Source organism: Ambystoma mexicanum, chromosome 11 (genome assembly GCF_040938575.1).
Source record: "Ambystoma mexicanum isolate Mex_15411 chromosome 11, UKY_AmexF1_1, whole genome shotgun sequence".
Classification (NCBI taxonomy): Eukaryota; Metazoa; Chordata; class Amphibia; order Caudata; family Ambystomatidae; genus Ambystoma; species Ambystoma mexicanum.
The window spans coordinates 1,371,479,742-1,371,507,255 of NC_090934.1; the positions used below are offsets into that span (position 1 = coordinate 1,371,479,742).

At 45.4% G+C, this 27,514-nt stretch overlaps 1 protein-coding gene across 2 annotated transcripts in view; it reads left to right on the forward strand.

Annotated features, from left to right (window-relative positions):
* Positions 1 to 27,514, forward strand: part of TRPM7 (transient receptor potential cation channel subfamily M member 7) — a 2,599,208-nt gene that overhangs the window by 1,374,735 nt on the left and 1,196,959 nt on the right. For both annotated transcript variants that reach the window (XM_069624956.1, XM_069624955.1), the window contains exon 17: positions 9,594 to 9,822. In XM_069624956.1, coding sequence (XP_069481057.1) covers positions 9,594 to 9,822 — 229 coding nt within the window. The remainder of the gene's footprint in view (positions 1 to 9,593; positions 9,823 to 27,514) is intronic.

The following is a 27,514-nucleotide window of genomic DNA, read 5'->3' on the forward strand; positions in this document are numbered from 1 at the left end:
GGTTACGCCAGCTTTGATAGCGGAGGCATTGTGCAAGCGAGACTGGATGTGCTCCCTGGATCTGAAGGACGCGTACCTACACGTTTCTATCTAGCAGCCTCATCGTTCTTTTCTACGATTCAGGATCATGGGCTAGCATTTCCAATACAAGGTGCTTCCTTTCGGCCTCAACTCGGCCCCCAGGGTCTTTACCAGGCTGATGAACTCAGTGGCGGCCCTCCTCAGGTCGCAGGCCCCCCATCTACCCATACCTCGACGACTGGCTCGTCAGGGCGACATCTCCGGAAGCAGTGCACCATACTTCCCACGCTCTTATGAACACACTGCATGTTAGGCAGAAACCTGTGCAGTTCCCTTGGGGACCACTGCAAAAGATTTAGGACTACAGGTGTTGGCAGTAAACCCACTTGGTAGCAGTCTGTACACCCAGATTTACCTGGTAGCTGTGGCTGAGCAGTCAGACTTCCCTCAAGAAGAGTTAGGCAGTATGCAAAGTATACACAATAGGCACTCAGATACAATAGCACAAGAAAACATTGACCAGAGCATTGATATCAAGGTATATAATTATTTATTTAAAAACACACTTATTGAAACACTCCAGCACTATTATTGTAAATCACTCTAAACACAGTTACTATTATTATATATACATTCCTTATTCCTTATCAGACAAGTCTTAGTTAACACCACTTATTTCCAGACAGAGGTGAGTGCTTAACTATAGATGGCACTCCAATAAGTTAACGAAAAAGGGAGGGAAAAAGGCAGAATGTAGGAAAATACACCACACTAATACTTAGGAACTCTTAAGCAAGGCAGGAAAGTCAAAAGTTACTTGTGAGCCAAAGTCCATCGTTCAGGCCCACTCTTGGAGAGAGCAGGGCACAAATGCACCCAAGATCACACAATGACAACAGGCTTAAAGAAGTCTTGCAGGGAGTTCAGAAAGGTTTTAGTTAGGTTTCAGAAAAGTTTAGCCAGGGTGTCCCAGGCTAACCCAGGGTCGAAAGCCGGGGGCTAAATCTACCCCATACAGTCGGTTGCAAGGGAAGCCAGGCGGAACACGGTACCTTATGTGGAAAGGATCCTCCAGCGGGGACAGTCGTTCCTGGCAGCGGGTGCAAGTTGCGGCGTCGTCCAGAGGAAGAGAAGATCTCGACGTGGAGGAAAGATAAAGGTCATTGCACTGCCAGGGAAGAAACCAGCCGCAGAGTTTTCCGGTTAAAGGTACTACCCTTTGATTCGCGGTAGTGGTAAAACGTGGTATCCCGGTTGCCGGGGTGCTTGGCACAGGCAAGGCGGCCACGAGATGCTCCAGGAAGCGAAAAAGGAAGCAGACTGGTTATCCCCACCAGTCGAAGGAAGAAGACTCTCCGGGCTGGAGATCTCCTCTGTCGTTGGGAAAAGTGGTGAGACGGTTCAGCAGGGCTCCACCGGTGGTGTCGTCGTAGCAGGTCGGCTCAGCTTCTCCCTCGTCGGATTCTTAGGTCCTGTGGCGACTTCTGAAGTTCCAGTCCCCAAAGCCCTGCTTTTATGCAGAAAACCCCCCTTCACTCAGCCTAGCTGTCACTCAAACATGCTAAGTGGTGAGCCGGCCGGCTCACCACTTGGGCCAATCAGGACGGAGTGCGACTTGAGTTGCCTAGGCAACTCAGTCCAGGGTGCCTAAATCCCCATCCACCCCTCCTAAGTACCCCAGACAGAGTGGCACCACTTTGGAGGGCTTCTGTGGAGAAGCCCGCCAAAAAGTGGAACAAAGAGCTCAACTTGGGTTGGAGTCACAGAAGCGAACACAAACGCCAGTTTAGAACCGAGTTCGGGCAAAAAATACCGACCGGAAAATTAATATTAAATAAATAAACCGGCGATATGTTCGAGGCTATAGGAATTAAATAATTAAAGTTGGTAGCCTCGAACAATGGGAAATCCCATGGGGATATATTCGCGGTCGAATATAAAAGTAGTATCCACTGCCACCAGCCAAAACTCGATCAGGGGGGACGGAGACGTGCCCCCTCGACTATCAGACCCCGGGGCAATCGAATTGCCCCGGCCAGTGCGTCCACAATATGATGGTTTGTATTGGTTCTGTTTAGAATTTGAGACTAGTAAAGTCAATGGTGACTTTACATGCCCTGGGAGACAGTAGTCAGTCCCAGGGTATGGAGTCTATACTGGGGGGTCACTATGACACCCCTGTGTCACTGCACTGAGGGTGCTGTGAAACACATATCACAAAAACACATGAACACCTATGGAGTAAAAGACCCCATAGCCCATTAAACACATCTAGAGTCAAAGGGACACACTCAAATCATGTCCAAGAGTGAGGGTAAAAGAGTCTCACTCTTGGCAGGAGAAAACAATAAACCCCAAAAATCCAGCAAAGCTGCTGGGGGACTCACTAGGTTAGGAAATTCAGCCTAAACAGAGAATTCTCCCTAACACTGCACGAGCGGGGTTTTTTATTCAACCTCAAGAAGTCGCAGCTGCAGCCCACGGAGCGACTGACCTTCTTGGGTCTCATTTGGGACACGTGTTCCGAGAGATTTTTTTCCTTCGAAAGACAAGATCACAGCCCTGAAGAGGGTCACCGCGCACTTTTCCTCAGCAGAGAAGTGACTTCGGCCTGGTGGTACCGACGCCTACTGGGGCTCATGGCAACAGTCCTCTTGGCCGCCCCCCACACGAGACTCGGGATGAGGAGGATGTTAGGGAGAATTCTCTGTATAGGCTAATTTCCCAAACCTAGTGAGTCCCCCAGCAGCTTTGCTGGATTTTTGGGGTTTATTTTTTTCTCCTGCTAAGAGTGAAACTCTTTTTCTCCCACTCTTAGACATGATTTCAGGATGTCCTTTGACTTTGTAATGTGTTTTATGGGCTATGGGGCCTTTTACTCCATAGGGCTTCATGTGTTTTTGGTATGTGTGTTACACAGCACCCTCAGTGCAGTAACACAGAGGTGTCATAGTGACCCCCAAACATAGACTCCATACCCTGGGACTGACTACTGTCTCCCAGGGCATGTAAAGTCACCATTGACTTTACTAGTCTTAAATTGTGACCAGAACCAGTATAAGCCATCATATTGTGGAAGTACTGGTAGGGGTAATTCGATTGCTCATGGGTCTGTTTTTCAAGGAGGCACTGTCCAGTACCCCCTTTTCGAGTTTCTGTCTGGTGGCAGTGGTTACCACGTGAAATATTCCACCGGAATATTTCCTATGGGATTTTCCCATTCATTTTAAACGCACCACTTTTTGGGTGCAATGTTAAAGATACCGCCGGGTTATTTATTTAATATTTATTTCCCGGTTGGGTCTTTTTGCCAGGGCTCGGTTTTAAAATGGCATTTGTGTTCGCCTCTGTAACTCCAACCCAAGTCGAGCCCTTTGTTCCACTTTTGGCGAGCTTCTGCACAGAAGCCTCCAAAAGTGGTGCCACTCTGTCTGGGTCTACAGGATGTGTGGGAGGGGGGAATAGGCATGTTGGACTGAGTTGCCTTGGCAACTCAAGTTGCACTCTTGTGTGATTGGCCCAGTGGTGAGCCGCCAGGCTCACCACTTAGCATGTTTGATTGACAGCTAGGCTGATGAATTGGGGTTTTGCTGCATAAAAGCAGGGCTTTGGGGACTGGAACTTCAGAAGTCGCTACAGGACCTAAAGAATCTGAAGAGGGGAGAAGCTGAGCCATCTACAACGACGACACCACCGGTGGAGCCCCGCTGTATGAAACTCACCACTTTCCTGACGACAGAGAAGATCTTCTTCCAGGAGAGTCTACTTCCCTTTGAGCTGGTGGGACCAACCAGTTCGCCTTTTTCGCCTTCCTGGATCGTCTCGTAGTTGAATCGCCTGTGCCAAGCACCCCGGCGACCGGATAGCCACACTTCACCACTACTGCGAATAAAAGGGTAGTACCTTTTAACCGCGAACCTCCGCGGCTGGTTTCTTTCCTGGCAGTGCAATGACCTCCAGCTTTCCTCCACGTCGAGATCTTCTCTTCCCCTGGACGAAGCACCGACTTGCACCCGCTGCCAGGAACAACTGCCCCCGCTGGAGCTTTCTCACCGTTTCAGGTACTGTGTCCCGCTTGGTCTCCTTTGCAACAGACTGTTCAAGGTGCCCCGTAAATCCTTGACTCTCTATCCTGGGGTGACATTGGACCCGTTAACATTACCTTTCTATCTTGATCCGTCTTCTTTTTGACTTTCCTGCAAAGGCTTTTAGTGCATTTCCACTGTGTGATCTTGGGCACATTCCGTGTTGCTCTCTCCAAGAGTGGGCCTGGCCTATGACATTTTTGCTCTACAGTAGACCCTGCCTTTCTTGACTTGCTGTGGTTCTTTAAAAGTATTGGTATTGTGTGTTTTTCCTATTTCTGCCTTTTGTCTCCCTTTTTAAATAATATTGGAGTGCCATCTAGGGTTACGCACTCTCCTCTGTTGTGCTAAATAAGTGGTGTATTACCCTAGACTTATAATTAATTAGGGAGGTGTATATATTTCTAGTGACTGTGTTTGAAATTGCTTGACATATTAGTGCCAGTGTATTTTTACAAGTGTGTTTTTAAATAAATAATTATATATTTTTATACCAAAGCTCTGGTCAGTGTTTGCTTGTGCTACTGTATTTTTAGCCCTATTGTGTATACTCTATATATTGCCTAACTCTTCTTGAGAGAAGTCTGACTGCTCAGCCACAGCTACCAGGTAAATCTGGGTGGTGCAGACTGCTACCAATTGGGTTTACTGCTAACACCTGTAGTCTTAAACTTTTTGCAGTGGTCCCTAAGGGAACTGCACAGGTTTCTGCCTAACAGAGGATACAGCTGCACTATGCAGCATCTTGGGACCAGGAGCGAGGCTTTCAGTCAGAGATGATCAACGTTCCTCCATCACTTCACCCGGACCTCACATGGTGGTCCAGGGACTGCAACCTTCGGCTGGGCAAGCCCTTCCGGCAACCTACCCCGCAGGTCACAATCACCATGGACTCCTCTCTTGAGGGTTGGGGGGACCACCCTGGACAACCACTGCGTCCATGGCACCTGGACCCGGCAGGAGCAGGAGTACCACATCAACTAGCTGGAACTGAAGGTGATCTGGCTGGTGCTCAGAGCCTTCCTTCCGGTTATCGAGGGCAAGGTCATCCTCATTCAGACTGACAACCGGACCAGCATGTTCTACGCCAACCAGCAGGGAGGTACCAGATCCCCACCCCACTCCCCCCAACTGTGCAGGCTCACAGTCAGCATGTGGAAATAGGCCCTGGAGAACAACCTCTACCTCACGGCTGTCCATCTTCTGGGGGAATCCAACCTGGAGGCAGACAGGCTCAGCAGACTGGGTGCGGACAACTACGAGTGGCAGTTGAACGACCTGGTTCTGCGGGAAATCTTCTACAAATGGCCTCCTGGGACAACAGGAAGTGCCAACTGTTTGCTTCCTGGCAAGGTCAGGGCCCAGGCTCCGTGGGCGATGCATTCCATATTCAGTGGGACGGAATGACAGCATATGGGTTCCCGCCCACACCACTGATACACAGGGTGATATGCAAGATCAAGGAATTTCGCCACCTCAGCATCATTCTAATAGCACCGTGGTGGCCTGTCATGATATGGCTCTCAGAGCTGTTCAGCCTCTCAGAGAAGACGCCCAATCACCTTCCGACGGGCCCAGCACATCTTCTGGCGCAGCAGGGGGCAGGGTCATCCACCCCACGCCACAGATAGTAGCCCTCAGTGTTGTTCCTGAACAGGTCACGCTAGCTCACCTCAGCCTTTCCCAGGTTATCGTAGAAATCATAAAGGGCGCCAGGCGCAAGTCTACCAGGGCCCAGTACAGCAGCAAGTGGACCAGGTTCTGCCACTGGGCAGACTCTAAGTGTATCAACCCCCTTGCATGTACCTTGGACGACGTGCTCTCCTTCTCGACGCACCTTGCCCACTCAGGCGTGCAGGTGGACACTTGCAGCACTTGCTTGGCAGCCAATCCGATTGTCAAGAAACATTTGACGAGACTCGCCAGACTCTTCCCGTCCATCACGAGGCCACACCCTGTGGGACCTCAACATATTTCTGGGTGCCCTGGCACACAAACCATTTGAACCAATGGTGTTGGTGGACATCAGGCTGATCACCATTAAGACGGCCTTGCTAGTCGGCCTCACCTCGGCTTGCAGAATCTGCGAAATCCAGGCGCTGGTCGCCTCAGAGCCATATACTATGGTTCACAAGGATAAAGTAGTCCTGCGGACACACCCAGCATTCTTGCCCAAGGTGTCACGATGCCTGCCCCCGGGAAACCAGGTTTGGCCCAGCTACCCCGGAAGCAGGCATCATGCCATTTAATGCAGGCCCATGAACCCCAATTAGGGGCTATTTGGGTGCAGTCCTGGCGGCTATGGCGCCCGGCTCATGGTCAAGTACTTACCTGAAGCAGACCATGCTGCTAATTTACCTGAGGCAGACCATGCTGCCAGTGACCAGAAGTCAAATGAGGCCTAGGAGGGACTATTTTTCCCTAGGAACTATTTTTTACTCGGGTGGGGCTGCGGAAGGATACTTACCTGGAACTACTTCCAAGGCTATTTAAACCACGCCCTGACAGCAACCCATGCTTCGCGTTATTCTGCACCTGCAGCGTAACGCTCACCGTGCCTGCAGCAGCTTCCAGTCTTCAGCCACGCCCGACTGGATGCCAGAGCTCCTGAAAACCTGAAAGAAAGCAGAGGGAAGGTTAGAACCAGAGTTTTTACCTGCAATCCTTACCTGAATCCTGAATCTTCTTGGCTCTGACCTAGAAGGAAGAAATCATCAGACGTGCGCCGCTTCGCATCCTGCAGCGCCGCACGGGAACTCACCTGAAGCAATCCTCTGCATTCCATCGCGCTTTTCAGCATCCAGCGGCCGCTCTCCAACACCTGTGGAAATAAAGACAATAAGGTGAGCAAGGGAGCATTCCCAGACAATAAAGGCAATCCCCAGGACTTACCTGATACCACAGGGGGTACTTACCTCATCTCGGGTCGGCGCGGCCTCCACAGCTTCTCCGCCGTACCCCGGCCCCAAAGGGGAAACAAAAGCAACACAAAAGCGCAAGTAGGGGAAACCGAATTCCGCTACCGACTTACCTGGTTACTGCCTGAGGCCGCAATCACCGGAACCTCCACTGATTCAGCGCCTGCAAAAGGAAAGGGTCACAGGTTAGACCAGGTCCTCATTATCGAACTGAGCAGAATCCATAAACACTTACCTGCATCTTACTGGTTGCCACATGGAACTCTTCTCAAGAACTATTAAGGCAACCTAGGGAATTTGGACAGAGTGAAAGCCAGACGTTTTTGAACTCTTTTTCAAACTATTTCCTTACGGAGTCAATACCGTTCTGCAACTCTCCAACATCCCACACCAGTGAAGTAACTGGTCATCTACGCGCCCCTGCGCTCGAGGCAGGATGGAGAGCTCATCTTTCCAAACTATCAGGTAAGAACATAGCAAGAGTTCGGAAGTAATTTGTGGGAAGAGAGCGCAGGAGTGGGGAAAGGTGGGGTTGGCGCCCAGTCCCCACAGGTGGCTAATTCCCTTTTCTCCATTACAGAAGAATAATCATAAGGGCAAAACAAGCTAAGCTGGGTGGTCCGGTCCAGTCCATCATTTCGGCGCCCCGTGTGTCGCTGGAAGAGGTAACAACAGCCCAGCTCAGATCGACGCCCCCATGGACACCAGGTGAGCGTAACACAAGGTGTCTTCCACATTCCATCTGAATGAAGAAATAGTGCTACCTATGTTTTTTGCTGAACCCAAAGACGAGGCACAGAGAGTTCTGCACTTCCTTGATGTCAAACGTGCCCTACAATTCTACTTGGACATGACCAAGGGCTTCCGCAAGTCGGGCGCACTTTTTGTCACCTTCGGCGGATCAAGACTGGGGTATCGGGCCTCTAAGACCTCCATAGCCTGTTGGATGGTCTCTGCCATCAAAGAAACTTACGAGGGACAGCACAAGTCACTGCAGGCCAACATGCACGCCCACGCGGTCAGAGCCAAGGCAACGGCCATCGCTTTCCAGCGGCATGTCCCATGGCAAGTCATAAGCAGGGCGCCCACATGGCCACCCAATTGGCTATTTTGCAAGCACTACTGTTTGGATGCCGGTTCTAGATCAGATGCAGCTTTCGGATAGGCGATTCTTCGAAAACCTATTTGCTTAAGGAGGGTCTCGTCTCCACCCTGGAGCTACACTGAGTTGTAATTGCTCGTGCAGTAATGGAGGAAAGGGGACCGGATTTAAGAGTAATTATAAGTTGCTCACCCTAGTGACTAACGTACTCTTAGTCCTCGTTAGTCCCCTTTCCTCCATACATCCCACCAGCCTCCCCCCCCCCCCCCTAATAAAACTGGTGTCATTAGGCAATGCTAATCGATTGTCGATGCGTCTATGGGGACTGAGGTTGGAAGGGACGCCCATGCTGTATGGAGGAAAGGAGACTAAGAGTATGTTATTCACTACGGTGAGTAACTTATAATTTTTTTATCAACCCCTGTGCCCTACAGAAGTGAGGTGTTCATGCCAGTAGGGCTGTGATTAAACAGACCTATCAAGATGGATCATTCTCTGCATCTCAAAATGCTATGATCTGGTGTGGAAAGATGTGCCTGAAAGTCTCTTGGCTCATGCAAGCAGAGGTCTGGCTACCACCTCTGCCGTACGTACAGGAGAACAGGGGCGGGGGGTCTCTCATGGACTTTTGCCATGCTATGAGGCCTTCTCTACACACACTTAACCATATTTCAGCTTGGATTATCTTACAAGGCAATACACTCGTTTCGGCAGTAGTCCTGAGTTTTTCTGGTTTAGGTGGTGTCCTCTTGCACCCGCTCCTACTGCTATCAGAGTCGATCATAGATGAGGAATCTGTTTGATGAAGGAACCTGTTAGAAGAACAAATGACTTGCCTCTCAGTAATGCTCTTTCTAATGTATGGTACTGCCACAGATTACTCATAGCCCTCCTGACCTGCCCCTTGGCATATAGTTAGTACACCTTCCTGGGTTCTGAGGTCCCTTATTACAGAGTGATTGGGTAAAAGTCGAAACTGATGACATGGGGCGCAGTAATATATACTGGCCATGAAATGTCCAGTGCAAGAAGCATCGTGCAGAGACAATATGGAGCCGTGCTGCGCTCCGTGGTGGCTGGATAGATTTTTAAGATCAGCCGTGCTGGAGAATATCATAGATGAGGGACCTGTGGCAAGAACATGCATCAGAAACAACATTCCTGAGTGCTAAGATATTTGCTAAGATATTCGCTCTTCACATGTGTTTGCATATGTTTTCATGGATCTATGTTTGCCATTATTTTCTCCTCTTAGAAATTTCATTATTTGTGCAAGTAACATCCTAATGCTTTTGAACTTCTTAAAATGCTTTTGGAAATATTTGTATATATTTTTTGCAAGCATCTCAAAAAGTGTTCTACAGGTGTGAAGAGACAATCGCAAGTAAACTGTTCCTTCTGACTGATTGACACACATTTCCTTTTTCAGATTTATTTTCAAACTTTCGCGTGTTTTGATTTCTCTAGTGACTTTGGACAATTAGCTGTTGAACTACTTGAACAATCTTTTCGACAAGATGAAACCATGGCCATGAAACTGCTGATGTATGAATTAAAAAACTGGAGTAATTCCACCTGCCTTAAGCTAGCTGTATCTTCAAGATTAAGGCCTTTTGTAGCTCACACATGTACCCAGATGTTGTTGTCAGACATGTGGATGGGAAGACTGAACATGAGGAAGAATTCATGGTACAAGGTACACTTTACTATTATATCTCTAAAAAAGCATGTTTTCAATAGAAGCTAGAATAAGCCATAACTACAAGAAACCTGTAGGTACATATGTTTACCACAAGTTTGTTAAAGGAAATCAGTGCTTTAAATATGATCAGAACTTGAAAGGTTCTTTAAAAAGGCTATAAAGAAATACTTGGATCATTAAGCAGTACTATGGTATTCAAAATTAATCATTGTTGTGTTGCGAGGAACAGAGTTTTTCCAAACCATGCCGCATATGAAAGGTTTCCTACCGCTCTTCATTATTCTTCATTGCTTATGTCCTTGTCCTACTCATAAAATAAAAAAACACTCCTAGAGAAAGGTAAGGTGATCTTTTGTGGTGAATTGCTGTCCACACAGGAAGGCAACAGCATGGAATGGAATAGGTCTGTTGCCATGTGAGCAGCACCCCAGCAGAAGCACAACTCGCGTCTCTTTCTTGGTTTTGCGATAACCAATTCACGAGTCAAGGTTAGTACCACAGGCTTCGCTTTGCCTCCCCAACTCTGCCGTTCACCCAGGAGGGTCGCTGGCATCCTTGAAACACTGTGCAGTCTTTACTTGCTGGATCTGGCCCTCTCCGCGTGTTTTCCATGGCCTGCCAGAGGCTGTTGGGGAGAATTCTCATAAATGGCTGATTTCCCTTACCTAATGAGTCTCTCAGCAGCTTTGCTGGATTTCTAGCGTTTATTTTTTCACCTGGTTAGAGTGTGAGCCTTTTTTCCTACTCTTATATGTGTTTTGCTGTGTGTAGTTATACCACTTGTGTGATCTTGGGCTCTGGAGCCTCACCTGCTCCATGAGCATCATTTTCTTGTGTGTTACACAGCACCTTCAGTGCAGTGACACAGGGTTGTCTTTTAGACTTCCCACTGACTCCATTTTTCTGGGACTGACTACTCTCTCCCAGAAACATGTAAAGTTGCCATTAACTTTATGTAGTCTCTTTAAATCACAGACCCAGTACACCCCATCTTACATGGAGTATTGGAATGGGTTAATTCTTATCCCTTTTTGTCTTTCTCTTGGAGCACTTTTTCACTCCCTTTTCATCAAGACTTGGCTGGTGGCAGTGATAACTACCCTATTTCTCATACCGCGGTTATCTTAAATAACCATGGTATTGTTTTAGGCTATTTTATTAGCCTCGAACATAAAGCCACTTGACCAAATATATTTTGTTTAGTCTCCGGCTGGATTTATTCGCCATTTCTTTTTGTTAAAGTTTTTCTCGTGTTTTACTCTGCGCGCCAAACCATGTTTGGTCCCTTTGTTCGCCGTCTTTTCGCAGGCTTCTGCACAGAAGCCCTCCTTAAGGCGCCTGAAAATCTGGGTAGGCAGGTTGTGATGGAGAGGTCTTACGAGCCTTGCCATGGGTTCCCTTGGTAACTCAAGTCGCACTCCTGTTTGATTGGCTTGGTGACTGTCCTTGCCAGGACAGCCGCCCTGCTGTGTGATTGACAGCCAGGCTGTGTGAATGGGGGAAAACTGCATAAAAAGCAGGTCTCTGGGACTGGAAAGACAGAGTCGCCACTGGAACAAAAGAACCAACGAGGAGCTGACGGAAGAGGACCCCTACAACGACTGAACCGCCCGGTGAAGCCCTGCTGCAGGTCCGAATTTTCAGAATCCGACGATGGAGAAGATCCTCCAGGAATCTTCTTCCCTCGAGCTGGTGGGACCAACCAGTTCGGCCAAACTTCAAGCCAGGACCCCATCTCTGGTCGAATTCACTGTACAGAGCTGCAGTGGGCCAGATAGCCAGGAAGGTCGGACCCTGCTTGGGTTTTAAGGAGCGCACCTTTTATTCGTTGTTTCGCTCTGCTGCTGGTTTCTTCCCAGCATAGTGCAGGACCCTCCAGTCTTACTACTTCTTGTCAGTCCGACTGTCGCTTCAGGAACTGTGAGCCTGTGGGAACTACCTGGAACGTCCGCCTCAGCTACAGCTTCTTCTCCATTTTAAGGTACTGTGCAAATCCTGTTATTCGTTTCGTTCAAACGCGGTTTAAGTGTTTGAAATCTTTCTCCAATCTGAGGGCTTGTCCTTCTCTTCTCTTTGAACTCACTTTTCTGCCAACCAACCTCGTCCGGAACCTGTGGCACGAACTTTACCGCAAACTACCCTGAGCCGTGTGAACTTGAGCAAAAGACTTTTGACCTAATGACTTTGGCCCTAAACCTTTTCTACCTGATTCTATCACTGTAGTTCCTCTTGCTCAAATGCCCTGAGTACTTTCCTGTTGGTGTGGTTTAATTTCTGTCTAACTTTGTGTTTCCCTCCCTTTTAAATTCCTGGATTGCCATTTTGCTCCCACTTCATTTTGTGAGCTTAACTTATCTGGAACCTATTGGGAGTGGTGTGGTGTATTAAGAGTGTGATTTTTAAACTGCTTTACTTTAGTAAAATGTTATATAACTGATGAGTAAATAAATGTATATTCTTTTACTTGGAAACCTTGAGTCAGTGTTTGTTTGAATCATAGTAATTGATGTCCTTTGTGTAACTATTTGATACTGCTCACTTGCTCTTGAGATAAGTCTGGCTGCTCCGCCATCGCTACCACTTTTACTGTGTAGTACAGCCTTGTACCAAAGGTGAATTTGATCTGTCACTTGTAGTCTTAATTGTGTGTGGTGTTCCCAAAGGGTACTGCATATAATTCTGCCTAACAGAGGCAACGACCTCCGGTAGGGAACTCTTGGAGTTTTGGACCCGCTGCCACTTTGTCCGTCGCTCTGCTCCAGTAGGTTTGCCTTCGTCCCGGAAGTTCTGCTCATACTCGTGTTCCGCCTTGCTCATAGTTTGTCTTTGGGTTCTGCCTTTTATTCATGTGAGGAGAGCTAATTGGTATCAGGTGTATGCACTTAGTCAAGTGCCTGACTTTGCCTGACCCGATTAGCGGGACATATCCAGTACAATGTGTGAAAGTTAATGTTGTTACTCTGTCACCCTCTTCCTCTGCCCAGTATTTGTGTACAAGGGGGGGGCGTGGGAAGTAGGGGTCTCGGAGCGTCATAAAACATAGGATGGCTTGGATAAACCAAATAGTAGGGAATACCGTGTCTCACCCAGGCTGCCTCACCCTCACCCCCACTTCCCGAAGACCCCTCACCCATGTGATCCTCTCGCACTGGCCCACACCCAGGGTCTGGATCCAAAGGTGATGGCCGTGCGATCGCCACCTGAGAGAGAGAGAGAGAGGGGGAGAGGGAGAGAGAGAGAGAGAGACAGATATATATATATATCTATCACTGGGTCTAGCGGATGAGACACCCTCTGGTTTCTCACAAGGGACACAACCTAAAGTGAGCAACAATAATTCAGTCCCAAAGCAATGAAGTTTAATGAAGATGTTTAGTTGACAAAAAGGTCAATAAGTGACACATTTTCTGAATGTTTCAAAGATAAAACTGACAAATACAAATGGTAAAGGATTTTCTTCTTATGAGAAAACGTAGAGTCCAAAATCAAACCGATAATACATGACTTCAGGGCCACTTTCTATGGAGCCGTCGCCCCGATCTTCGTTCGTTTTTTCCATGCACAATGTATGTTTTGGGAGTGCCACTTAGATTTGCTCAAATAAATGCATCATGCCCAACTCTGGGAAAGCCTCTGGCTTAAAGCCTTGTAGGGACTGTGGGAGACAGATGTTTCACAGACTTCACGGTATCTGCCTGTATTGTTTTGGGTAGGAACACAATCCACAGGATTTCAGGTCATGCCAATCCATACACCCTAAGACCCTTTATGAGTTTGACACAGAATGTTGACACATTAGTGAAAAAAGGACCACTTCAAATCCCGAGGATTAGAATGGAGACAAGTGGTGGAGAAGGGAAAACCATACTCTCCTGTCTGAAAGGACAAAAAGAAAATGGGGCATCAGTAAATAGCCATGGTGGGACCAGAATCGTGCTCAAAAAGCATTGCCTGACATCCTCTGATCCGGCTTTTATCTCAACCCATGCGTCACCAGTGTTTGGTGGTCCAGGCTGCAAAATATTGGACTGCTGGGGGCGCAAGCTGTTTGCTTCGGGCAGTCTTGGTCTGGAACTGGTTAATGTATCGTGCCCTTTGGCCAAAATGCTTTTTTGGACTCTGGTGCATGATTTCGGAGGCAGTGGAGATCTTCTTGACCTAGGAAGTGGAGGGCTTCAACTGCTCAGCGAAGGACGGCAAAGAAGCTACACGCCAAAGTTTACAGTTGAACCATGACAAATCCGATTGTGTGCCACGTGCCATGGGCACAGGGTCGATGCTGAGGAGGCACTCTTGGATGCAGACATGCTGATTTTACCCGGGACATCTAGGTAAAGTTGCTGGATATGTCGTTCGATTGGCACAACCTATTTGGGGCTAAGGATAATGAGTCCCTCCAAAGGCATGAGGTGTTGAAGGACACGGCCACATCTTTAAGCCTGGTGGTTCAACAGCCTTCCAGCTCAGCACTGAGGGGATGAGTTTTTCGATTCTTGGCCTACTACGCACACCGTAGAGATCAGGCACCCCCTGGCAAGGGCAGAGGTTGTGGAGCAAAAGGTGATATTGCCATGTAAGCTGACCCTGCAGTATCTCAGGGGTCAAAGCCTCTGTGGAATGCCCTCCATGTGTTGGGTGTTAAGAACGTTTTTATTTTTGCACCTTTTCTTCTTTGATTTCTATGGGACATCCTTCCTTTTTGCTTATTTTAAACCCTCTTCTGACTTTTTCGAGGTCAGTAAAGCCTTCTGCTTTACTTCCCTTGCCTGTTTTGTTAATTTATTTTGGGAAATGGACTAGTCCCTAAGATTGTCAGTAATGAGACTATGGGCCTCATTACAACTGTGCTGGTTTGGTAACAACAGTGCCGGGAAACCTACCAGCACTGTTTTTACCGGACTGGCACAGTACTCCTCTGCGGGCGGGTGCCGTCTCTACCACCATGCTCAGACCTGGCCGACGGAACGGCACCCACCCGCTGAGTTTCACGGAAGCCCCGCACCGTTATTAGCCATGCTGGTGCTTCGGTGGTCCCCATTCCCATCGGAATGGGGACTTACAGAATTACCGGCGCCTGACTTCCCAGCTGCTGGGGTTTTAATACCCCAGTGTTACTGGTAAGTGGGGTGCCAGTCATTTTTTTTGGGCCTGGCAGCAAGTCTCCGGTATCACTGGCAGGCTTACCGCCAGACCCATAATGTGTCTCCTTTATGAATTCTTTATTGTTACAATTGCACACAGTGTAGTGCAATTAGGATGCTTTGTATCCTTGTATTTTTCTATAGTTGCCGTTTTGGTTACTTTTCATATGTGCCTGAAACAAGCTGGTGGCATCTGTGATATATCATTTTGCTGTAAATGGATGCAGCATTGCAAAAGAGGCATTGACTACGTTTGACAAGCCCACAGGACATGTACAAGAAGAGACCGTTCATTCAAGTATATGAAACTCAGAGCCTCAAGCGACAGCCTAAAATTGGAATAATAAAGCCACTGGTGAATACCTTATGAAATCCGAAAGTGTCTTGTACACTCAACAGCAGCGTGGAGCACTTATACGGTTCAATGGCTAGGATGGATACAGTTAAAAGATGCTCGCAATGTCATAGTATGCGCATACTTGCATGAAAGTGCTACATCAAGATAGTGCTTCTAAAACCCAACACTCCCAATGTGTGACCCTGCAGAAATGAAAACTGCACTGCTGATAGAAAAAACAGGATTGTAGGGAAACACATTTGTTCTTCAACCCGTACTATCTGCAATAAATCATTCTACATGCCTTTCTTTCTGGTCAATATGTTCTGTCCATCATGGCAATCAGTAAAGTTGAACACATCGCTATGTAGTCCTGAAATCAATTTTATGTCTCAGAATGCAGCGGCAATACAGTAACATTATTCAGCATCCTGTAGGGTGTCCACATGACAGGCTACAAAGGGTTGCAGGAAGTGGGTCAGAGGATCTATAACCTCAGCCCTTGGGAGGGGATGAGGAATTTTGTTTAACTGCAATGGTCTAGCATTGTGTCTTTTTCTAAGATAGTCTGACATCATGCTGTTTGGAGTGGGGCAGGAAAGAAGGACAAAGTGGTAAAGGTAGTATCATCAATCATGTCTGTCTAGCTTCTGATTAGGACTGGATTTCACACCTGCACCTTGTGACGAATGTGGCGGTTTCATGCCTTCTTCCTTGGGGTGTGGGGGCCACCCCCTTTGAGGCTAGGGAGGTGAGCCCACTAAGCAAAAACCCGGGAACTCACTGGAAGTGACTCCCCACCAGGGGACTGGAACTCCCATTCCGGTAAGGAACTCCCTACAACTGAGACATTGTCGGCATATATATTAATACCATAATGGATCTGACTGTCAGCCGTGGAACTCGAAATAATGTAGAAAATGCACTTGAACCTTTGGCTCAAGGCAATGCTGGCTTCTCGATGGGCTTAGCAGTTAAGTACACCCCTTTTGTGTCTGGTTAGAAGAATAAAAGGACTTTCCCCCTTGAATGAAGGAGGGAGAAGTGATACGCAGAGACGAGCCTCCGACATACCGACTTTATTTGGAGGCAGAGCCATGCTGCCGAGCATGGCAGTCTGTGATGCAGAGAAGGACCTGGAAGGAGGTCCAGAGAGAAACCGTGAGATAAGCCTGAGGGAACGGGAAACTAGGCGGACGAGGCGCAGGCCGGTGCAGAATTGGCATGATCAAGTGGAGCCCGCCCAGATGGACGGCGTCACCCTCTCAATACACAAAATCTGAGCGAGAGCAACATAGCGACGAGCAGAGAAGCACTACTGCGTGCATTCAGCAGGGGACACCCAGGAGCTGGAGAGAACGCCAGCGAACAGGCTCAAAGCCACCACCCTGGAGGAAGACCTGCTATGGAGAAGGTAGGCGGGGTACTCAAAGCAGACCAGGGCACAGAGAACAGACAGCGAGAATGGGAGAGAGACTGTAGGGGCTAGATCCCTATGAGGGACAAACAGGTCCAGAGAGGGAGACTGATGTACATAAAAAGAGTGGTTACAGGAGCCCTATAAACTTGAGCCTTGAAACTAGCCAAACAGCTCAAAGCCACACGCAAAGACCAAGAGAAAACTAAGTTAAGAGGTGATACCCATAGGCCTAGGAATCAAATGAGAATCTAGGATCAAGGGAGCCAGGAGGGCTGTATAAAGCAAGTAAGGAATCATCCCAAGGGGAAACCGGAATCGAACAAAACTGAAACCTCGTTGAGAGAGACCCATGTAGTTGGTTGAAGAGGATCAACACAGATCCAGAGAGGGAGACTGACATAAGTAAGAGTGGGCATGGAAGCCCCAAAAACCAAAACCTTGGAATCCACCAAATGGCTCAAAGCCCACACAAAAAACAAAGAGAAAGATCTGCTAGGAAAGGATACCCATATCCCTACAAATCAAGTAAGCCACTAGAACTAAGGGAACCAAGCGAGACAGGAGGGTCCTTTTAAAAGGAGTAAGGGATCATCCAAAGGGGAAACCAGAACCAACAAGAGTGGAATCTCATGGGGAGAGATTGATATTTATATATATCGGAGGAAAACCTTTCATTTATTTGGAACTCTGACAAGATGGACACAAACTGCTAAGTGAGGAGACCTGTCTCCTAGTGGAGATTTGACTCCTGTTAAATAATTGTGGAACTTAAAACTAGGAGAGATTCCTAGAAATACCGGGAGACGGCCAGTGGTTGAAGTGCAAAAGAAAAAGCAGTGGAAACGTGGACTCTGATAGAAAGAAAAGTGTTATATGAGACGGATTAGGAGTAGAGAATGTAGCTAGATGAGTAAGGATGTTATTTTGTTGGCCTTTCGCTTAGTGGCCTTTCACAACTACCAAAACAAAGGGGTGGTCTGGGAATCTCTCTACCAGCACGAACACAGCCCAGTGACCTATTCTTGGGTGAATAACCCCTGGGAGAGACTCTACCAAGTCTAGCACTGAATAACATGAATAAAAATACCGATACCTATAAGACAGGCCCTCTATTTCATACATTGATAATTCAATGGAGATGTTATGTTAATGTTAAAGGACATGTGTACCGCGCAGTATCCCCACTGGAGTGGTCCCCTGGCGCTCTGGCGTCTCTGAAAGAGGGAGGGAGGGAGGGTGAGTTAGTGGGAGGAGGTTGGAAAAGTGCAAGAGTACAGTGATGTGCTGTTGGTGGCATCAGCCCGGTGGGTCCGTAGGCTGGGCCTGGTGTGTTTGCGGCCGGTAGTCGTTCTGTACTGTTTTGCAAGTCTATGTGTGTGTTTTTGTTTTGTTGTTGCAGTGTAGTGAAATTTGTGCGGTTTGTTGTGCTGTAGGTTTTTGGTTGTGTTTGGTTTGGAGTTTGAGAGGTGTATGCAGAGGAGGAAATCCAAGTGAGGTGTATATTAAACATATTTGCAGAAATTCCTACTCTAGAGGATTTGACCACCACTGATATAAATCAGGTGGAATTTATCTGCGAGTCTGACTTATCCATTGCTAGAATATGGATTCAGTCCGGTGTGGTTCTGAATCTGATATGGCAGGCCAGACAAGACCTGTACTGTCTTGGTTTTGATCTCAAGTATGGATCAATGCAGGAAAAAGGTGTTGAAAAAAGAAAACAGCAGGTGCTGGGAGGAAACATGAAAAGTGCAAATCAATGTTTGAATGGAGAGGAACCACATACAGACAAACCTACATATGATCGACATGAGACTAGAGTCTACTGGAGTCAAAAAAATGAACAGCACTGATTAATAGTAATATAGAAATATCATAGCCACAAAATGCCACTGAATCTCCAACTATCAAGTTGGTGAGCTGGAATACTCGTGGACATAATCATCTGATTAACAACAAAGCTTTCAATATTGATAGGTTTGATATTGTGGTATTACAGGAGACATGGCTAGTGAATACACCCATCTAGGATAATTATGATATACGCATCATACCCCCTATTGATATTTTAGTTGCTATCAACAGGCCAGCAATCTCTACCCTTGGCCTGTTGATGGCAACTAAAATATCATCTAAACTTTCATTGACCAAATGGGCAGAACCTAGTCCATTTACTATGTTGGCTCGAATCTCACATAACACTCAGGTCATAGCACTTATAAACATATATTGGAACCATGCTAGCATATCAGATGATGGTTTTTAGCGAGCATGGAAGAATTGTTTGATCTGATTTCATCTGACAGAAACATAACCACAATCCTGGTCATGGGGGATTTAAACATACATTGTATGTCTAACGAAAAACAACATTGAACATTAGCACGAACGAGATGGATTAATTTCGTAAAATCTAGACAGCTGTTGATGCTTAGTGGCGCGTTTGCCGATGACTTTCCGGCTCAATCAACTTGGCATTGTCTGAATCAGAAAGCCATTATTGACTATATATATACAGATCGCTCTACATTTGCAACAATACATCAATTCGCAATACATGAACAGCAGGATAATGATCATAACCAACTGACTATGTCATGGACATGGACGTGTCAGGATTCTCCCTATTCGGATACATTTATGAGATTGAAGATGGAAATATCTAATGGCAGGAATCAACTTATGTGGGCTCCTTACCATCTGAGCGAATTGCCTGAGTACGACAGCCTGAGAAATTCCATAGTCGAGAACAAAATGGAACTATCTCCTGATGGACGTTATATAGATGCTCTTCTGTTATTTAGCGAGATCCCCTTTAGAAATCAAAAAGCAATGTTTAAACATAAACATATAATTTGATCTGGATATTAAGTATCAAAAAACATTGTGTAAAGAGATCAGAATGCTTACTAGGCTCCCTACACTAGAGCATGGTATCAAAATAAATAAAACAATTGAGATTGAAATATAAAAACTGGGTACAAAGCAGGAAATCATATATATACCAACAAGATGGCGAGAAAATGCTACGAGCCTTAGCTATGAAAAGCTCATGAGCTATATGGTGACAATTAGATCAAGTAACCAATGCACCTCAATCTGTCCTGACAAATGCAGTGCCTGAGCAGGCTTGGATTGAGCATTTTAGCAAGCTGTATTCTCATTAAGAAAATAGTGGGCATGAATACATAAATATTAGAAAGACCAAAATAGCATTAGAATTTAATGTAGAGGATATCATCTTCTACATATCAAAACTGTCTAATTCGAGGGCCGCAGGACCAGATGGCGGGTCTAATTTTATATAGAAGGCAAATCCGGAATCCTGGGCTCGGATATTACATCTAATATATGTAGAAGCCCTAGATTTACAAACTATCCCAGCAATGTGGGCAAATCGATAATTGTGTCTATATTTAAAAAGGGAAACCGGCATGATCCAGACAGCTAGCGACCCATCACATTGCTAGATAGATGTAACTCACTGGATCACTACTCATAAGCTATGCAATCCCCATCAGACGGGTTTCGTTCCGGGAATTGGCACGTCTATCAACCTGACAGTCATTATGGCAATTCAACAACAGATTGAATGTTCCAAACAATCCATATGCATGGCTTACGTGGACTTGAAGTCTGCTTTTGATACTGTAAGCAGATCTCGCTTGCTATCTAAGTTAGTGAAGGCTAAATGTCCAGAACCACTAGTGGCTCTGATCACACTGCTTCACACAAATACTACTGTTCGAGTAAGACTGACGCAGGAAGGCCTCCTGTCCGCTCCCATTTCCACATTTCATGGAGTTAAACAGGGATGCGTATTAGCATCCACTCTTTTTAACATTTACATAGCAGACATCGGGAACGCCTTTGCGTCTGCACAATCGGACAATCGGATACTGAGTTTATATAGAAAACTGCAAAATATATGAGATGGTAATCTGACAAAGTATCAAAATACATGTTACAATCAGATCATAAATGTCCGTTACACTGGAGAAGCCATGTGGTAAATATAATGGATGCAGCAGAGATCTCACAGGATTTGCTTATGAATAATCTGACCAAAGCGAAAATGAAACTGTGGCATGCTGACTGGATACTTACTATAGAAACATGTTAAAAATATCGGGTATACAAAGAAAATCCCTTTACTGATGGAATCATATCTACTAAGTTCCCAAGTCCCAAATATCGGTATGTCTAAATGACCTATCGATTGAATTTGTGTAAAACTGGGGTCATTTTGGAAACATGTCTGCAAATTAAAACATGTGACATCTTCTATAGATTCTGCGGTATCCAAGAACAGCGTGAGACTCTGTATCACTTATTAACAGAATGTTTAAAGTTGGTTGATCAACGAAATGTAATACTTAAACCTTTCTTTAAATATTACCAACTATTAACATCTGAAAGTCTGTGGATAAAACTCTTTCACTCCAAATTGCCAGGGGTACAAGTGGCAATTGCTAAATTTATCACATCGCTAAAGTTTGATGAATAAGAAAAACTGTCCAAGTGATAGAAGATTGCCAATATGGTAGTAACTGAAGACATAAGTTGATGTATACTTTAATATTAATTGAGAATGAATATATTCATAGTGAATGTGTTTGTTTTAACTTTTTTATCGTCTTGTCTTTGTGTTATATTGCCGTAATGGATATAATCATGTATTTTTGATGTTTTTCGTAATATGAAATTAATGTCACGTGCAATGTAACGAAATGTATGGAGAAACCTCAAATCTATTAATGTAAAAAAAAATGTTATGTTGTATTATTTTACTCTTTTATTCTGTAACAACTATTGAAAGGTTGATTTTTCAGCCAAAAAAATACAATTAAAAAAGATCAGGGGATATTTCTTCTGCTCAGCAGTTGAAAGAAGTGTGAAGACAACTGAGACAGACCAACCAAAGCATTCATGATATTGGTCCTGCTCGTCTTTGCTGGTCCACCTTTTGACTCCTGCTTTATATGTATATAGGAGTCACTTAGCTCATGCCTGCCTCCATTTCCCTGCAGCACTGCCTCACTTGTGAATACTGAGTCTTTGAGAGGAAGCTGTTTTACATTAGGCAGGTTAGTGCTGTACTGCATTCTCTTGTTAAATTAAACCAGTGCACAAACAAAAGGGTATCAATTTGCTTAGACTGCACCATTATCAGTTTGGATCTGCAGCATGTGTCTTTGTGCATTCATCTTTTGAAATGTTTGTTCACATATCACTCGCTTCAAGAAGCCACTGCATATGTACAGATATTTTGGATTTTCAGAAATAGATCATCCTGAAATGGGTACTTTTTTAGAATAGATTTGATCTTTTCATTGCTTTTGGTAAGAGGTGACCCTACTAATTTAGGGATGTGATAAAACAATGAAACAATATTTATTTTTGATATACAGCAATGGGAGGACATTTGCCATGCTTGCTTGAGACTTTTGTCTAATGTGTTACTTTATTCAGGCATTTAATATTGTAATATCTAAACCATAAAATATAACTGGTCTGCACAGCAGCAATGTGTTTGACTTTTACTTGCTGGCTCTGTAGCCACTCAGCGTGGCCAGCATCATCCTGAATCGAATCTCGGGAGGCAGAACTGCCATGTCCGATCCCATCAGCCTGACAGTCATGAGCTGTTTACTCTCACCCCCACCCCTTCTGCTCTAGCTATAGAGGTAAGTGGGTAGAGGCTTTACTAGCAATGGCTTCTTTATTACAGTGTGTACTTGTGTTTTTAAATGTCAGATTTAAATTCATGTTGGTTTGGAAAACAGTCCATCAGCTAATCCCTGTGTGCACAGACTGCTTCTGGGAGCAGTACTCGGAGCACCACATGGCAGATGATGGCCAGCCTGTGTGGCTGTTGTTAAAACTGATAGGGCTTTTGCATCGCTCTAAATTCACAGGCATTTACATTTGGCTACTGAAATCTGTATTTCTCAAGACAATTAAAAATCACAAATGACCTCTTTCCTCTTTTTAAAATGGCATTTATTCCTTGAGTATGGCAGCATACCTGATTTTCGGCTAACTGCTCTGTTTAGAGTGAGCTGTAGTCCGAGGACGTCTCCAATCATCATTTTCTTCTGCTGCGGCTGGTTGCTCTACGTTATCCTTTTTCAACTGTCAAAACCAGTCGCTGAGAGTCAGGGCCCAAAAGGTGCGGCTTGTCCATTCCTGCACAGTTGCAATGGGGCACTGCGCTGGTGTTGGGAGCACGTCCCTCAGGCAAACACACAGATCATGGCAGTCAATTCACTACTACTTTCTATACTTTTAGTTTGCAAAGAACCGTTCCCAACTGCTCCTACTCACTTTGACCACTGGAGATGGCAGAGTAAAGAACATTGAGGGCAACCCTTATTGCCTGCTTTCCCTTTTAAGTTGTTTTCTCCAAGTGGTAGGGCCAGTTTAGAAGTTAGAATTTGGACAAGATTTAATATGTTGACTAATATTGACGAGCATCTTTAGTTTGGTTTGTTAGGCTCTATTGTTTATTTATTTAATGCGTTACAGTTTAACTAATAAACTTTACACATGAATAGCAATAGAATTCATTAATAAGATTAACGTTACACAGCTAAAATTTAACATTCTTAATAAAATAAAATATCTATAAATATAAATATCTATAAGTGAATAAATAAATACATAGATGATGAATTATTAAGTCTATCTATCTATCTAGACTAAGCACAGTCAATCATTCTAATACCTCATAGTTAATCCAGACACACATACCCAAAAACCCAATATCCTAAAGGATCTATAAAACGACCAAGGTCATCCTGCAACAACCCTATTGGGAATCGCATCATAGCTTCACCATAATTGGCAATATTAACAATGGACCGGAGATATGGATCCAATCTCCGTACTAAGACGGAAATACCGCTAATTCAAATCCTAATACCCAGCTTTCCCTCTATGACCAGCCAGGTATTATATAAAGCAGTAAAAATGTGAATATTTTCAGCATTTATGCAGTGATGCCAAAATAATGCCTTAGGGATTGTAGCAAAATCGTGTATATATTTTCCCATATGATAATGTATTGTATTTGTCATACTTCTACATTGGGTCAGGACATGTCTTGCAGTCTCAGGTACCTTATTAATTTTGCACAATCTGCAGGTCCTTGATGTCAATGGCAATCGGTCTCTCCTGCCCGTGACCCAAAGGGTCGGGAGTTGGCCCAATCTTAGAAGTAGTACAAAACGTCGCAATCTTCTGCCCGGGCACAGATTAAGGTATTCTTGTGGTCTCATATAGGTATACAGCCTGAATTTAACGAATTCATAGCTTTTCAGTGTGCTAAGGTGGGCAAAATTTTCCAACCAATCCCACATATCGATACGCTTGTCCGAGGCTCTCTGGACTTGCCGGGTGTAATCCCCTGCACAATGATTCCATCCTATGTCAGTAAGATATTTTAACATTATATAAGCAGGGGATAGAGTATTTTGTTTTATATACAATTCCTTGTCCACAGCAGTTAGTATGGAATTTGTTGTACCACAACACATTTTGATAAAGAACCCTAGTCTCTTTTTCATCACAGTGGCTTTTAGTGATGGTATGCCCAGTTCTAGTCGCAAGATGGCCATTGGAATTCCAGGGGACAACCCCAAGACCCTCCGCCAGAATTTACCTTCTAGAACTTGTAGCCAACTGAGATCAAGGTCAAATAGAGCCTCTAGACCGTAAGTTATCATGGGAGTAAAAACCTGCACATATAGTTGACGAGTGCCCCATAGAGTGAAACCTCCTTGCTTGTTCGTAAAGTTCGCGACCAGCGATGTAACCTGAGCTGCTCGCGTCGTCCGAATATGTTTACACATGGAATAGTCCCCACTCACTTCGAAGTCGATGCCCATATAACGATAATGAGGGGCATAGGGAATTATGTTCTTACCCACCATGAGGCTAACACGTGATACTCTTTTGTTGGTGAAACGCAATACCCTAGTCTTGTCTAAATTGATGACTAGACCATTTTGTTTCACATAATCCCACAGAGCAGTAGCCGATCTACGTAGGCCACTGATTGTATGGTCAAAAATGACCAAATCATCTGCGTAGGCCAGAACAGTACATGACAATTCTCCTATTTTAGGTGGGCAATTTGAGGCGGCCTTTATGGCCGCTGGTATGTCATAGACATACAAGTTATATACCAGGGGGGCCGTGACACAACCCTGTTTCACCCCCCTGTTCTGGAGCACTTTGTCGGTCAGGTGTCCTTCCTGATCTAGTTTCAGTCTGACTGACGTGTTGTGATGGAGCAATTTAAGATAATACAGGATGCCTACAGGGCACCCTAGACCATTAAGTTTAATCCACAGAAGATCCCTAGGAATGGTGTCAAACGCTGCTTTGAAATCAATATATAAGGCATAAAGAGGTGGTGCACCTTTGCTGCGCGCTTTGGTTCTCAACAGGTTCATGACCATTAAGTTGTGACTCGTTGAGTAGCCTTTCCTAAATCCACACTGGAAAATGGACAAAATGTTTGCCCTCTCTACCCATGCTTGTAATTCATCAAGTAGTAAAGAAGGCTCTATTAGCAATAGGTCAATAAGGCATTTTGGGGCTCATTACGAGTATGGCGGTGTGAAAAATCCTGCAGCTCCCTCCCTAAAACCCTGCCTGCTGTCTCCTCCCAGGTGGCCGGGGGAGGGCAGATACTGCCTGATCCCTACCCCGGGGGTGGTGTACTGCGGGAAGATCACCTAGGTAGAGACAGGGCCCAGAGTAGCGAGAGGAGATTCTGTGGGATGAGACACAGTACTTTTCCTCTGAAGGGGAGAGATTCTTACCACTATGCCAGAAGAGGTTATGGCGTCTTGTCATTTTAATATCTCTCAACCACCTGTTAAAACTAAGGCGGTAAAACCTAAGGTTGTAGCACCCAAACCTATTATACTCAAAGAAAGAATCCTTTTAGTCCCTAAAAGCAAATATCTTCCTCAATACCAAGGGTACACTACAAGGAATAGTGAAAGTATTGCCTTCTCTATACCATCTTCCTTTAATAAAGTTAAAACCTGCAGCCATTCTGTTAAAATTACTAAGGGACTTAAATCTACCCTTAAAAATATACTAGAAGTAGAAAAACCTGGCTTTGAGAAAATAAACTACATGTTCCAGAATTCCACAACGACTCAGATGAAGAATAGAGCTTTCCCCTCCTCTCTCAAGCACCCCCTTGTGCGCCCCCTCCTGAAAAAACTGTCTGCAAACCCGACTTATCCAGCCAACTACCGCCCCATATCTATCACCCCCTTTGTTGGGAAACTCTTGTAGAAGCTGGTCTTCCCCCAACTAACCCAGCACACTGAATTTGTTGGTTGCCTCCACGACCATCAATCTAGATTCTGAGCATCCAGAGGCATGGAAACTGCTCTTCTGAATACATGTGAGGAACTGCTCGCATCTCTTGATTACAACTCTCCAGCTGTCCTCATTTACTTGATCTCTGCTCTGCATTTGATACGGTCGGCCACTCCATCCTCATAAAACTGCTCCACGACACCCTAGTTATCCCGAGGCGGGCACTGGACTGGATGACTCCCTTCCTCAATGACAGTCCATTCCAGATTATTCTGGCCTCTTTCTCATCTCCCACCTCTACCTCCACCTGCGGTGTCCCCCAGGGCTCCAACCTTTCTCCCTGGCTCATTAACGCCTATCTTCTTTTTAAAAAAAAAATGTTTTTATTTTATTTGGTTACAAAACCTTTTACAAAAAGCAACATATGTGACCATCTTAGTTTAAAATAGGAAAATTAATCAAAAAACCATCAATATAAAAAAAAGTTTTTAAAAAGGTAGCAGGCGCTCCTCTCCAGAAAGTACATTGCATGATAACCTGTTCTGAGATGAGAGTTTGCAGCACACACTTTTTGCTCACTGTACCTATCACAGATGGGGAAATATACATTTGCATTTCAGTCTTTGTCCCGCCCACATGGGCAGTCCAGCACCGAAATGCTATGGCAATTCCTCTCTGAACAAGAGTACCAACAGCAAACCCATACACATGTTTCAGCCTTGTTGGGCCTCATCAGTGAGGTGAAGCTGTGCCTCTGAGCACAGTGAGCAGGGAGTCCACGTCTGGTTGCCCCCACGTAACTCAGGGTGACCAACCCCAAAAAAACATACCATCAATAAAAGTTTGCTCAAAATTATATAGCGGAAATTCTTAACAGAAAACAGAATGCAGAACAAGCAGAAAGATGAGAGGAAGAAGTAGCAAATGCAAGAGAGGGTAGAAAAAATAAACTGTAAGATAACTATCGGCTAACTCATGGGATGATGACATCTTCCAACATTTAGACCAGCCCTACTGGATCTTTCCAACCGGCCAATTCTGGTGGACTGTTCATTTCTATTCTCAGTATGTCTAAACCACCAAAGTACTTGGCTGCCAATCTTAAAACACTATCTGGCTTCTTTCCAGCACCTGAACCACCGCGATTGTAAGGGCCTGGACTTGGCCTGAGACCAATCTGTCCCAGAATATGTCAGGCACAAAGTGTGCCGTTCCCAATCCGAAACTTGCAAAAAGCATGCATCTGACCGGCCACGTTCCCTCGGATTCCTGATCCTTAGGGTTCTTACAAGTATTGCATAAAGCAATCGGGTTAGCACCCAGACCTCAGGTATAGAGGACCTCTCGTGTATGCACAACAATTAAGCAAACTCTAAGGAACTTTTTCCTAAACTTCCAATCAGGGAACTTTACCATATATTTTGCTAGGCGACCCAGCTTTTT